The 14,776-nt window shown below is 42.3% G+C and overlaps 1 protein-coding gene across 1 annotated transcript in view; it reads left to right on the forward strand.

Moving 5' to 3' along the window:
- Nucleotides 1-8,174, forward strand: part of TRAF1 (TNF receptor associated factor 1) — a 33,908-nt gene extending 25,734 nt beyond the window's left edge. The window contains exons 9-10 of the mRNA XM_082264017.1: nt 1,020-1,168; nt 7,629-8,174. Coding sequence (XP_082120143.1) covers nt 1,020-1,168; nt 7,629-7,850 — 371 coding nt within the window. The 3' untranslated portion in view covers nt 7,851-8,174. The remainder of the gene's footprint in view (nt 1-1,019; nt 1,169-7,628) is intronic.
- The last annotated feature ends 6,602 nt before the right edge of the window (nt 8,175-14,776 follow it).

Consider the following 14,776-nt stretch of genomic DNA (forward strand, 5'->3'; position numbering starts at 1 on the left):
ACTGCCACACTAACTGCTGTGGTGTTCCTTATGCTTACCTTATGCGGAAACAAAACGTCATCAATAATGAGACCATCCAATTCAAGATTTGTGCTGGTATAAGAATTTGAAGCGTTTGTTAACCCCCCAAAAAAAAGAGATCCTGTTCCTTTAAAGCATGCTGATCCTGCCAGTTTCTACATTCCCCTCTGTAAACTGACCATGGTATATCATGGCTGCTGAGCCCTGACACCGTGATCAGTTTACGTGCCTCCATCATCCGCAGCTCTCTGCCCCCATCCTCTCTACCTGTCTGCTCCTTTGTCAGTGCCCGTCCCCTCCCCTCCTACTGCTGTTATAACTTTTCTTGTCCTTTATAATCCTTTCTGTTCCTTGATGACAAGTGCTCCTGTCTGTGTTTTATTAAAAAAAATTCCACCTTTACCGCATTTCAGAGCGGCTCCCGGCGATCACGTGACCGGCCGGCTCTCTCTCCCCTCTCCTGCTCTCGCCCTGCCTGATGTCAGCAAGGGAATCTCAGCCCCACCCCCTGAATCTGTCAGACAGGAGGAGGAGAGAGCTGGCCGGTCACGGCATCACCGGGAATCGCTCTGAAATACGGTAAAGGCATCGTTTTTTTTTTTTTTTTTTTTTTTTTTATAAAACACAGAGACAGGAGCACTTCTCATCAGGGAAGAGAGAGAATTATGTGAAGTTGTCAAAGTGGGTTAACAACCACTTTACTACGGGATCCTACAATGTACATACAGTAAGTGCAGAACAGAGTGTCATGCCAAGGAGATAAGTAAGTTTAACATTGGTGGTTTACTGTAACATTACATTATGCCAGTCACAGTGAAGTCTGCAAGGGATGGGGCTACATTTGAACGAACCCATAAAGTTATAAACCGGACAGATTAGGTTTTTGTAAGAGACATGATGGGGCCCCAGATTACATTCTTCCCCAGGGCTTGAAAGCTTTTAATCATACCCACACTGACAATTTCCTGACTGATTGCCTCATTTCTTTTTCTTTACAGCCTTCTACACTGCCAGGTATGGATATAAAGTGTGCCTCCGCATTTATTTAAATGGTGATGGAGCTGGCAAGGGTACGCACGTCTCCCTGTTCTTCGCCATCATGAAAGGAGAATATGATGCTCTGCTGCCCTGGCCCTTTAAACACAAGGTAACATGTCTTCCACCAACAGGCACTAACAATGAGTAATCAAAGAATGGAGAATCATACCTTGCCTTCCTTCCACATAAAGAGAATTACTGTAACAATTAAGCAGTGTTTACATTACGTCACTGACATCAGCATGACACAGAGTGGCTTCTGATGGGCATGTAATGATAAACACTTGGGAAACTGATTAAAACACATCTGAAATATAAGGGTTGGACCCAAATATGGAAACACTACATGATTTGCAGGTGTGAAAGTGATGACATGTTTCGCATTGAAAGCAGAAGTGATGTAACATGGGATGGTAGGCGGCATAAACTCCAAAAATACAAAACACTTGACACACCAAACTAGATTAACCACTTTGCCTACTGGGCACTTTTACCCCTTTCCTGCCCAGGCCAATTTTCAGCTTTTTAGCACTGTCGCACTTTGAATGACACTTTGAATGATAATTGCATGGTCATGCAACACTGTACCCATATGAAAGTTTTAGCATTTTTTTCACACAAGAATTTTCTTTAATGCTGGTATTTAAAGCGATTGTAAAGTCTTGTTTTTTTTTTTTTTTTTTTTTAATAACAAACATGTTACACTTACCTCCTCTGCGCAGGTGGTTTTGCACAGAGCAGGCCAGATCCTCCTCTTCTCAGGTCCCTCTTCTGTGCTCCTGGCCTCTCCCTCCTGTTGAGTGCCCACACAGCAAGCAGCTTGTTATGGGGGCACCCGAGCCAAGTCACAGCTCCCTGTATCTATTCAGACATAGATTCGTGACCCAGCCCTGCCCCCTCTCTCCTGATTGGCTGACTGACAGCAATGGGAGCCAATCACGCCGCGCTGCTGTCTCAGCCAATGAGGCAGGGGAGTCCCGGGCAGCTGAGACACTCCTGCAACATCGCTGGTTAGAGATAGACTCAGGTAAGTATTAGGGGGGTTGGAGGGGGCTTCTCTGCACACAAAGGGTTTCTTCATCGAATGCATTAAGATTAAAAAAAAAACATTCTGCCTTTACAATCCCTTTAAACACAACTGTTTTTTATTTTTTGCTAAACAAACTTAAAAAGGCCGCAAAGTTTGAAAAAAATAAATAAACACTTATCATTTCAGTGATGAGTCAGCACTGATGGGCACTGATAGGTGGCACTGATGAGGCGGCACTGGTGGGCACTAATGAGGTGCCACTAATGAGGCTGCACTGATAGGCAGCACTAATTGGCACTGATGGGCAGCACTGATGGGCACTAATGAGGTGTCTCTAATGAGGCTTCACAGATAGGCGGCACTAATGGGCACTGATAGGCAGCACTGGTGGGCACTGATAGATGGCACTGAGAGGCACTGATAGGCTTCACTGATGGGCACTGATAGATGGCATTGATGGATGGCACTGAGAGGCACTGATAGGCAGCACTGATAGGTGGCACTGATGAGGCGGCACTGGTGGGCACTAATGAGGTGCCAGTAATGAGGCTGCACTAATGGGCACTGATAGGCAGCACTGATGGGCACTGATAGATGGCATGGATGGATGGCACTGAGAGGCACTGACTGGCAGCACTGATAGGTGACACTGATGAGAAGGCACTGATGGGCAATGATTGGCAGCACTGATGGGCACTGATAGGTGCCACTGGTGGGCCCTGATTGGCAGCATTGGTGGGCACTGATTGGCAGCACTGGTGGGAAAACATTGGCAGCACTGGTAGGCACTGTTTGGATCGCACTGATAATCAGGACACTGATAATCAGTGCATATAATTAGAAGGAGCTAAAAGTCTTCAGCTCTGCCTCAATAGAAAACTAGGGAGGAAATATGATATTCCAAATAATCCCTAGCGAAATGTTAGCCGTCACTCATAGATATTTTGAAAGGAGAGTGTTAAGCTCTAGACTGATTGCAAGATATACTTTAAAGAGAAAGAGGTCCTAAAGAGTTTCATCACAGAGGAAAAAACCCGGTTTTAGAAATACAAAATACTTTTATTTAAACATACAAATGATTGAATAGACCACCTCCACCATAACCATGATTAAATAAGGACAACGTTGTCACCACAGACCAGCAGATGCACCAGACACACTTTTTCATCCATCCACCTACATCTGAGTTGGCATAGTAAATTGTATCAAGCAAGGCAATATGGGATTTGGAAACCACCAATACTCTCACAGTCCACAGCAGCAGATCTGCTTGAAAAGACAGGGAAAAGTAAATCCAGAAAAACTGAGGCCATCCAGGTTTATTATTGGGCTCAGAAGGGTGTTCGGAATGAATCCCTGCTCCAATCCCTTACATACTGCACGGAGGTAAATCAGACCCTCAGTCAATAAGCATACAGACAGTTCCATACTTGTTAGCAGTGTGAGTTGTCCGCTTGATATAAGGCAGCACACGGGATAACCTGGAGTGGTAGATGATTTTGGGTATGTGTGGTGTGCAGGTCTAGTGGTAGAAAGGATGCTGAGCGGGGATGGGAGACAGATAGATGTACAGCTAGTAGCTGTTTGCAGAGATCTCACCACTTCTGGATAGATTAACAGCATCCAGTTTGTCCTTGGAACATCGCCTCTCATGCACATCTGTTACCGTGTCCAGACTCCTTCACCAATATTCGATTACAGACGGATGTCAGTGCACATGTCCCTAACACAAGCCTGTTGCTGGCTCTCTCATTCTCTGCTCATGCTGTGAGTGTGAGGAGAGAAAAGCCAATAACTGGCTTGTGTTTTCATCCTGTGATCAGCTGTCATTGGCTTACAGCTGATCACATGGTAAAGGGCCGCTGGGATTGGCCCTTTACCCTGATCTGTGATCAGTTGTGACAGAAGAACTCAGCTTTCACAAAACGTGGTGCGTGGGCAGGGCAATCACGAGAGGACATCCAGGGAAGCCTGTGCTGTAGCCGTCTTTCGGCTATAGCGCGGACGACAAGCAGTTAATAACAGCTGCAGCCTTGTTTATTGTTTTTCACAAATATAATTATTAATTCACCATGAGTTATTTAATCAATAACTACTTTAAAACTGTAAACAAAATCAGCCAATAAGGGTCCTGAAAGTTTCTGGAATGTTGAATGTTCTGGGGTGTCAGTTGACTTTAAATGACCTATCCTAGAGGAACGCCCCCCCCCCCCCCCCCAGAAATTTCCAGAACATTCCCCAATGAGCTGACCTTTTTTGTCCTATCACAAAAACCCCCATTGAAAAAAATTAATGGGGACTTAAAATTCCAACCGCCACCATCCCATGAAGCTATCCCCCTTTCTTCACATTCTTTTGCTTCCGCTTTAAACTTGTGTCTACAAAAACCTTGTGGAGGGAACTCCATAAGCAAAACATTCATAGGTGAGCTGCAACTGCCAAACCACTGGTGACTGATTATAATACTCAGAAGAAGAGAGAGTCGTGCAACACCCATAAATCATCTGCTATTGATCAATGTAAGACTGTAATATGGTCTGATGAATCGAGCTTCACACTGTTCCCAACAACTGGATGTGTTTACATGTGGGGAACACCGCCCCAAGATTATGACCAGGACTTTCTTGTGCCAACAGTAAAGCATAGCATGGTTTGGCCAGCCATATCTTGGTATTCTGTAGGCCCTATCATCACCTTGAAAGGTAGAGTCACTGCCAGTGACTATGTACAAATTTTGGCAGACCATGTGCACCCCATGGTGCAGACATTGTTTCCCAAAGATAGCCCCATTTACCAGGATGATAATGCTCTGATTCACAAAGGTGGTGTTGTCAAATCGTGGTTTGATGAGCATGCAGACAAAGTCTTGCACCTCAATTTTGGAGAACAAGGTTTGGCGATTGTTTTCCGCCTCCGGCATCTCTGCAAGACCTGAAATGATTTTTGCATGAAGAGTGGTATCAGATTCTATTATCCACCATCCACAACTTGTATTTGTCAATTTCCAGGAGAATTCAGGTTATCTTGGATGCTAAAGGCGGTTCAATGCCATATTAGGTTATGATTTTGTTCTTTAACCTGGGGTTTCCATATTTTTGTCCAACCCTTGTATGTATCAGATAGCTTTTTGATCTGCCAAAGGATTTGTATTTTGTCAATCTAGTCCTTAGATTTATACAGCTCTGCCATACAGCACAACCCTGTCTAGCAGGGCAAAAGACTGGAATTTTCCCTGCTGAACTTCCTTCCGCAGGCTGTGATTGGACAGCAAGAGAAGAAGCAGCACACTGATAGGCTTTTCTCTTTGCCACACCCTCTACTCCTACCTGCATGTTCTTGGTTTGTACATGAGCACTGAAACACAACTGGTTGGTTCTTTGTGTTTCTTGTCCCTCTTACAATCTGCGCTCTGCTGTATAGGTGATTGCAGGATGATAATAGCAAGCCAAATTCAGGTATCTACACTGTTTGTATTGTAAAATACATGTAGGATATATTATTTAATACAAAGCTGCATGAGCTTGTCTCTAATTGTATGTATCGGTTTAGCTTCAACGAAGTACCCTGAACTTTAAAAAAATAATAATTGTTTCATTATTAGTACAAGTGCAATGATGTCTACTGGCCATCTCTTTTTTTTTTTTCAGTAATTTGACCTTCTATGGAGAGTGGTCCTTTAATATATATTTTTTAACACTACAATTCTAAAGTCTAAAGTCTAAGCTACGTACATAAGTGGTTTTTACCAGTTAGGTTGTCATTTTGAAAACCATGTCTCACTCTGTCCTTCAGAAACTGCTGCAATAACTTCTGTTATTACAGCTTTCAACCTCTATATACCCAAGATGGTAGAAGACTCACCAGTAAAACAAATTCACCCATTAGATATGTGTAGCTCAATACCGAATCCTCTAGAAATATATGACCCACTCTTTTATTGCAGGTCAATCTAATGTTTTAACACATCAGCTCCAGTTCCTTCACATGCAACAGCACCACCAGTATATTTTCCTCCTCTTTATCCTCAGGACTGGTGTATAAGTGAAAAACAAAAAAAGATTACCAGCCACTGCACAATAATCTTTTTTCTTTACACCATTTACCACCCCACCTAGGAGAAAATACAGTATATGGTCACAATAACAGCTTTATGGGTACAATAGAATAAATATGGTATTATGCCCGTATATATGCTGTTGTGCCCATATACCTGCTATTGTGCATCTATATGGGCACAATAGCGTCTATATGAGCACAATAGCAGTTATATGTATCTAAATCTTCAAATGAAATAGTGAGGAATTTCATTGAAATTTGTTTATTTTCGTTTTGTATATTCGTTTTCTAAGGAATTCCACATTTTTGGAACGATTCATATTCGGATCGGTCGAAAACTGATCGACCGATTTGAATTCTGTTTGAAGAATAGCTGTTTGTTAAGGAGCGAGCATCGAAGCCTGCCGCTGTGTCCTTAACAACCCATGACTCATCAGCTGTGGGCTTCCCCATGGCAGCTGAAATGTAAACAAAAGAATGCCGGCAATGAAAAATTTTTCGTGCCTGGTATGGATTTTAAGGGGAACCACAAAATCCATACCAGACCCTTATCTGAGCATGCAGCTCCTTTCTGAACAATACCAGGCCAAATGCCCTCAACATAGAGGGGGGGGGGGGGTGTTTTGGGGCAGGGGGGCTCTGGAGGTCATCTGGCCGGGATCGACTGGTAGATTGCGGTCCACAGGTTGCCGACCTGGGGTGTAGATAGATAAAATTGGTGTAGATCCCACACTCCAATCACCACCAAAAGTAATCTACCACTCCCACTGTATGTCTCACTCACCAAATACTTATGCCACACAACCTAATGCTTGGCATAAATCACTTTAATAGCACTGTTTCCTCTGGTGGTCCTTCATCTACACTGGCATTCAGTAATAAAGCATCTGGTGGTTCCACAAATGTTTGGCAGAAAGAAATCTCTAATAGTTCATTACCGTAAAACCAATAAAAATGTACTAATCTTCAAGTAAACTACTCATAAACACAATAAAATATAGGGCATACCAAATCGTATAGCATTACAGCACAATCAGATTGTCCAACATGCCATCTGTTCGTGTGCCGATAACACTCAACTCCTCATCATGTCTGAGCCATGGCGTCACTTCCAAGATAGAGATCAGAGGCTGATATTGACTTCCTATAACCAAGAGGTCCAACATCTCTGATCTCTATCCCAGTAGTAACGCTACAGCTCAGACCTATTGAGAAGTCGGGCGAGACGCCAAGTTACCGGCATACGAACGGATGGCGTTGTGTATTTATTTATTAAGTACAGATTACATTTCTTAGAACATTCTTAGATCTGCACATAACATCAGTTAAAGCAACCTAAAAAATGAACAAGCTATAAGTTTTTTTTTTTTTACCACTTCAGCTTTGGGCCCTGTATATAGTAGGTCCAAAAGTAGGCAACTGATGTGTAGTAGAGGTGACATAAGTACAGCACAGAATTTATACCCCCTCCTTCTTCTTATAGGTGACATTTATGCTGCTGGACCAGAATAACCGAGAACATGTGTTTGATGCCTTCCGCCCAGACATCACCTCTGCCTCTTTTCAGCGACCAGTCAACGACATGAATATCGCCAGCGGCTGCCCCTTGTTCTGCCTTCTGTCCAAACTACAGTCCTCCAAGAACAACTACCTAAAAGATGACACCCTCTTCATCCGCTGTATCATCGACACCAGCTCTTTATAGATGCCATGAAGGAATACGGATCCAATGCACTAAACTGACAGTGATGTGTGCACAGATTGATATATTAAAGCACTATTTATAACTGAGCTGACCAGATAACATAACCAGGCAAGCGTCTAACACTGATTATGAGGTTCTCATACCTTTAAAAGTTAAGACATGTGGAAAAATATGAATACAAAAACTTTCCTATTGCCGGTTTGGATCACAATGTCATAGCTGAGCAGAGCTGATCCAGGAGAAAAGACTCAGTTCCCATGATGCAACATATTCTTCCCTAAGCTTTGCTGGCAGAGCGATGTAGAGGAAGAGTGTGGTTGTGGACTTTTAGTCAGTGTCAGGCCTATTAACTGCTGCACCGCTACTGTGCTATACAGCTATGCAGTCCCCTAGTTACATACATCCGACTTACATATGACTCCTACTTACAAACGGTAGGGGACCACAGGAAGTGAGAGGAAATCTAACCCTAGGAAGGAAAATTTCCTCCTGTAAGAGTTGTCATGGGAAAAAGGTGTCTCCACTAAAGCTTTATCACCAATCTTTGTTTCCACAACAACCCAACATTTTCAAAATCCAATTGTCACAGGGACAGAAAGTGGGGTGAAATCTTCTGAACAGGGGGGCAGACAGCAAAACAAACGTTACAGGGGTGTTAACCCTCCTCTATACAATCCAAAACTTAAAAATAGTTTTTTTGGCTGGAGTTACATCTAAAAAATGTACCTGTTCCAGCCTACAGGCAAACTCAACTTAAAGTAAAAGTAAAGGCAAAACATTTTTTTTAAATTTTGGACAGAGTAGAGAGGCATTAGAACGCCTCTCAATTTGTATTGCTGTCTGTTCCCCAGAAAAGAAGAGTCACCCTCTCTATTTGTCCTGTTTACTGCTATCATTAACCACTTAAGCCCCAGAAGATTTTACCCCCTTCCTGACCAGGGTTTTTTTTGCGATTTTTTACTGCGTGACTTTAACGGACAATTGCGCGGTCGTGCGATGCTGTACCTAAACGAATTTGACATCCTTTTTTTCCCACAAACAGAGCTTCCTTTTGGTGGTATTTGATCACCTGTGCGATTTTTACTTTTTGCGCTATAAACAAAAAAAGAGCGTAAATTTTGCAAAAACAACAATATTTTTCACATTTTTTTATATGAAATTTCCCCAAAAAAATGTAAAAATCAAAATTTTTTAACATTTTTGGCCAATTTGTTTTCTGTTACATATGTTTGGTAAAAAAAAAATTGCAAAAAGCGTATTTTTATTGGTTTGCGCAAAAGTTATTGCGTTTAATAACTAAGGGAAAGATTTCTGTCATTTTTGGTGTTTTTTTTTTAACGCATAATGGCGGCGATCTGCGATTTGTTTTGCGGTACTGCGACATTGCGGCGGACAGATCGGACCCTTGACTGACATTTTTGACACTTTTGGGGTTACCAGTGATATTACTGCAGTAATCAGTGCTATACATATGCACTGTTACTGCAAAATGACACTGGTAGTGAAGGGGTTAACTTAATTTGAGAGGGAGGGGTGGTGTGTGTCCCTAGGGAGCGTGATTCTAACTGTGATTGGCTGTGGCTTGAAGTGTAGGAACTGTGATCAACGGTCCTACATAGTAGAACCGTATGATCACTGTTTCTACACAGGGGAGAATGACAGGCGGCTTGTTTACATCAGCCGCCTGACTTTCTCCCTCTGCACCAACGATCGGCGAGTGACCGGCGGACATCGGGTCTGCTGGTCACACACACGGACTTGCTGGAGAACGGGGCGGGAGCGCGCCACTGTGGGCGCACGCTCACCCGCTATTGGCTCCCAAGCAAGTGACAGGCTAGTGACGTATATATACGTCACTTTGCCTGGCCGGGGCTGACTGCCGACATATATCGTCGTGCGGCGGACGCAACCGGTTAAAACTAAAAACTAAAAGAAAATCCCACATTTTGGGTTGTCCCCCCCAGAAAAGTAATAGAGGGAAAATCTTCCAATGGGGACACATTCTGGTAATCTGGGGGGTCCCATGGAATTCCCTTAATTTGCAGGGATTTCCTCTCACTTCCTGTGTGGCTATGGGACAGGAAGTGAAGGGAAATCTCTGCAACGGGACACAGATGGCAAACAATAATCTGACAGGGGTTATAATCCTCCCTTGCACTATCCAAAATGAAACAATATAATATTTCTGGTGAGAATTATATGTCAGAACTGTGGAAAGCTGTTTAGGTAGAAACAGAACAAACTTTGTTTTATATCTGATTTCATAATGCATCGGTCTCAAAGGTCAGCCAGTCAGTTCACGAGGATCTAATGACATTGTTACTTAGGCATTTACAATGATATATGTAATATTTATTAAGTTATTTGTAAGATCTGTAATAAAATTGTCTGAAGCTGTGACAGAAAAGGAAGATAGGGTTTATTTTTTTATCTTTCATTATCCTGTCTGGGAAGTTATTCCTGCTGCTGAATGATATCTCAGCCAAGTCTGTAATTCAATAGATGCAGAAAAATTTATTATTATTGTTGTAATTAGTAGGGTGAGTCTGTCAGCTAAAGCCAAATTCATCTCTTTAGTTTACATTAATGTGTGACGTTGTGACACAATGGTCTTTTTATTGCTTGCTTTTCTAAATGTTTTCAAACACAACCCAACTGCCATTTTTACTGGGCCAGGTAAAACAGACAGAATAACTTTTCATTTGCCAGGATCTGGCTCAGAGAAATTGATCGATGGGACACCTGCGTCACATGGAAGCAGTGCTCAGCTCCAGTACTGAATGCCCACTAAGATTATTTATTTATTTTACCAAACTCCTTATTGGTTTTCAGCATGTACAAAACAAAACCGAGGCCTGGTAGCCCAGCACACGCAGGGGCAGGCTAGCCTGAACAAAACAGGTATACAGTACCGACATAATTCTCAAATACAAGAACAAAAAACAAAAAGGTAGTAGCATTAAAAAAAGGCATGTACAGTATGTGGCTCGTGTTGGACCCGCTGAGAACATTAAAAATAACAGCACTGCACAGGCCCCCAAGAAGACAGGATACAAGAAATGTGTAATCCAATTGTTTCCCTCCCCCTGGCCCAGTCCCAAAAACAAGCGGCAAACTACGCAGTAGTGGCATTTTCTAGCCACTTCTCCCTAAATGATGTCAAATTTACGACTACCACCTCTATTCATGTAAGTGGCTTTGTAAAGTGGCAGTTGGGGGTTGACTAGTTGTTTCCAGTATACAATTGTGAGTGCGTGAGTGCCTTCCTGGCATAGAATAGAAGGAGTCCAAGTAGCGTCCTATCAGCAATTGTGTCACAATCTGGATAGAGGCCGAAGTGCAGAGAGAGCTTCCCTTGCAACTCAGTGCGAGTCACCCCTGGAAGTGGTACAGGAGGTGAAGCGTCCCAAGTAGCACAGGTCGCCTGTGGTGAGCACCAGATGATTTCAGGAACTCTGGGTAAGGCAGGCAACTAGAGGAGTCATACAGAGGTGATCAGTCCAAGAGCAAGGTAAGTAGCAGAACAGGGATAAGCCGGGGTCATACACAGGTGAGCAGGTAGAAACAGAGTCCTTAGGCAAGCCGGGTCATACACTGGGAAAACAGGCAGGTAGTAGCAAGAGCAAAGTCAGAGAGGCAAGCCGAGGGTCAAACATCAGGAGGAGATCAGATGGTTCAGAAACAAGCCGGGTCACAACAGGAAGTCCAAACAGGAAGCACAGGAAGCTGAGAGATAATCCAGCAATGAATCTGCTCCTATGGCCACCTTCTATAGGCCAGCAGAGGGCAGTGTCAATTGAGGCAGGAGCGACCGTTGCTATTACTGGCAATGTTGCCAGTTCTCCTACAGCCATTTCCCTGACGGGCCAGCAGAGTGCTGTGTCGATTGAGCCAGGAGCGTCCATGACTAGTACTGGCAGAAATGCCAGTACGGCTATGTCCCTGACAAATTGTGTTGGAAATGCCTTCGACAAGGACAACAGGCAGATTCTTGGAGAGCGGTAAACAGAATTTGAGCTATTGTGCTTATAATGCTAACCACATACTCCCAGAATAGCTAGATGACTGGGCAGGTCCAAAAGATGTGGAAGAAATCCCCACAGATTGGTCACATTGCCAAAAGGTTGGGGAGATAGTGGGGTTAAACCGGTGGATCCTGCTGAGGGTGTAGTAGGCTCTGTGTAATACCTTGAATTGTATGAGTCGGTGCCAAAGCGAACCAAGATTCAATTTTAAACAGGCAGACATTTGTTTGTCTTAGCTGGAAAAAGCCAATGCAAACTGTAGGAGATTCAACAATCTTCCTTCAGCTCCACTCTGGGAGTGATACATACAAATCCTAAAAGGGAGTGCTAGATGTAACTTTAAACAAGCTTTAAGATGGACATGAACTGTAAGATGCTCTAACCCAGACAGCAAGAATAACTTGCCACAAATTTGTGACAGTGTTGAAATGAAATTCTTGTTAACTTGCTGCACATTTTCACTGGCAAACTGTACACTTGCAGAGCACTTGAAGCACAAGTTCTAGTTGACACTTTTCCAATTGTAGTAAATTTGTGTGGAAAGTCTCGCAAGAGCAAATTTGCAGTGGTGAGTCTACAGCAAGAGCTCTGCAAGTCGCAGTGACCCCTGTGGTGGGATGACTATTGTACAACATAACTGAACCAGAACTTGCAGCAGATTTGCAGAAAGTTTGCAAAGAAGGTTGATCTGGTGTCATGTAATTGTGCAACAAACGTGTGAAGCCTGGCAAGTCTAGCAAATAACTTAGCAAGTCATTTTCAGACTTGCACCTCAATTGCTTTCTATTGGGGAAATAGTTAAAGAAGATCTTCTATGTAAATGGAAATTCCACTTTCCTGCCAGCCCCCTATTACCTAAACAAAATTGGCTGCAAAAAAAAAAAAAAGTAAAAATAAAGATTTTAGAAAGAAAATTCTAATCTTATCTCCATGACTCACTGCTTCCTCCTGTGAGAATGCACTCCTGCAATAGGGGGCATATTCCTGTGGGAGTTTGAGTGCCCAGCTATAACAAGAGGCACTAATGAGACATGGTGATGTGACCTGCGTTCTTCAGGAAGTGTTGAAATCTGGGAGTGAGGTGAAAATGTTTTAATTATATAGTTACATCTTTATTTTCACTTTTTTTTTTTTGCAGGTAATTTTGTTTGGGTGGTGGGTGGAAGCTGACAGGAAAGTGGACTTTCTAGTTTTCATGGAAGGTCCTCTTTAAAAAAGAAATGCAATGGTATTCAGTCCATTTTTTTTGTGAATGATGTATGCACTAAAAAAAAAAAATGAAACTGTTTCTTTTCTTTACTGTTTATATCAAATAATTTAATATAGGGCACATGTATGTCACAGGAATCAAGGGGCATTTTGGGATCTATAGGGGCTAAATCACACACGATAACACATTATGTTTGTGGACTGGGCCACTCACCCTGTACCTGGGGGTATCTTTTGCCGTGCACATGCTTACCAATGCCCAGGACTAGGCGGGGACCGCGTTTATGTGAAATTCAGTTCCCCAGCTTAGAGATGAGTCGAGTCACTGTGTGCAGCAATTAAAGTACAGAGTTCCTCTAAAAAGTGGTGTCCCGTGTCACTACACACCGTTGCCTGATTTACAGTATGTTGCCGTCTCCACCAGTCCAGCGTACCTCTGTTACCTCACTCCCAGTAACAGAATGGGGTCCCGCTATGCTCTAGTTCTTGGTTACCCCTAACTCCTGCATTCGTCCTTTTGCTAGATTTGCTGAGTAGACCTTCATAGTGACTCTAGCTTCATGCTCCACTTGTGCTTTTCTGATCTATGTTCTTTTGGTATGCCAAAACCAGCATGCACCCTTTTGAATACTAGACCTAGAACAGTTGATGCATATTTGTTTAAAATTTTAATAAAAAAGCAGTTCCAAAACAGTCCTTCAGTGTGATCTGAATAAACACTTGTGGAAAGAAACCAATGTATCCACCACCAAGGAACCCAAAGCATGCAGCCTCTTACCAGATAATACTGGATTAACAGCGGTCAGATATAGTAGGTATCAATCGCTTGGATATTTAGATCCGATCAGGAAAAGGCAGAGTTGTATAAAGTACTCAAAACCCATACTTGAGTAAAAGTACAAGTGCTCGATCAAAAAGTGACTTGAGTAGAAGTGGAAGTGCTCAATCAAAATGTGACTTGAGTAGAAGTACTAAAGTATTCAATATTTTTTGTACTTAAGTATTGCAAGTAGTTTTTTTTAAAAATTTTGCTACTCAAGTACTGAAAGTAAAAGTACCAGTAGTTTTGAAAAAAAAAATGCTACTCAAGTACTGAAAGTAAAAGTACAAGTACTGTGTTATGTAGTTATTAAAGAAAGAAGTCAAAAGTTTGAACATCATATTGTTTTTTATTATTTCAAATGCAGCTTTTATTTATACATATAGTAGCTTTTATTTTCGTATGTGCTGATAATACACATGTTTTGAGCTTCATGAAACCTGCCATCTACTGTTCTGGCAGTGGTAATTTTTATAATTGTAACGAGTAACTATGCAGCCCAAAAAAAAATATCGTAGTAGAAGTATTGAAATCATTGAAAAAATGTAGTGAAGTAAAAGTGGAAGTAGGAGAAAAAAATTCTACTCTAGGAAAGTACAGATACCGTCTTTCGGTACTTAAGTACAGTAGTGAAGTAGTTCTACTTAGTTACTATACATCTCTGGGAAAAGGCATAAGTCAATCACTTGGACATTTGGAACTAATCACATGATCCTCATAGGCACAGTTTCCAGGGCTTATACATAAAGAAATAACAGAGCAATCATTGCACAGATATCTTTAAAAAGTATTTATAAAACTGATAAAATCTGCACACAGGATACTCACAATTTCTCCAATAAAACAAGCAAAATTCCAAAGATGTGGTGTGA

Source organism: Pelophylax lessonae, assembly GCF_965119305.1.
Source record: "Pelophylax lessonae genome assembly, chromosome: 7".
In the NCBI taxonomy this organism is placed as follows: Eukaryota; Metazoa; Chordata; class Amphibia; order Anura; family Ranidae; genus Pelophylax; species Pelophylax lessonae.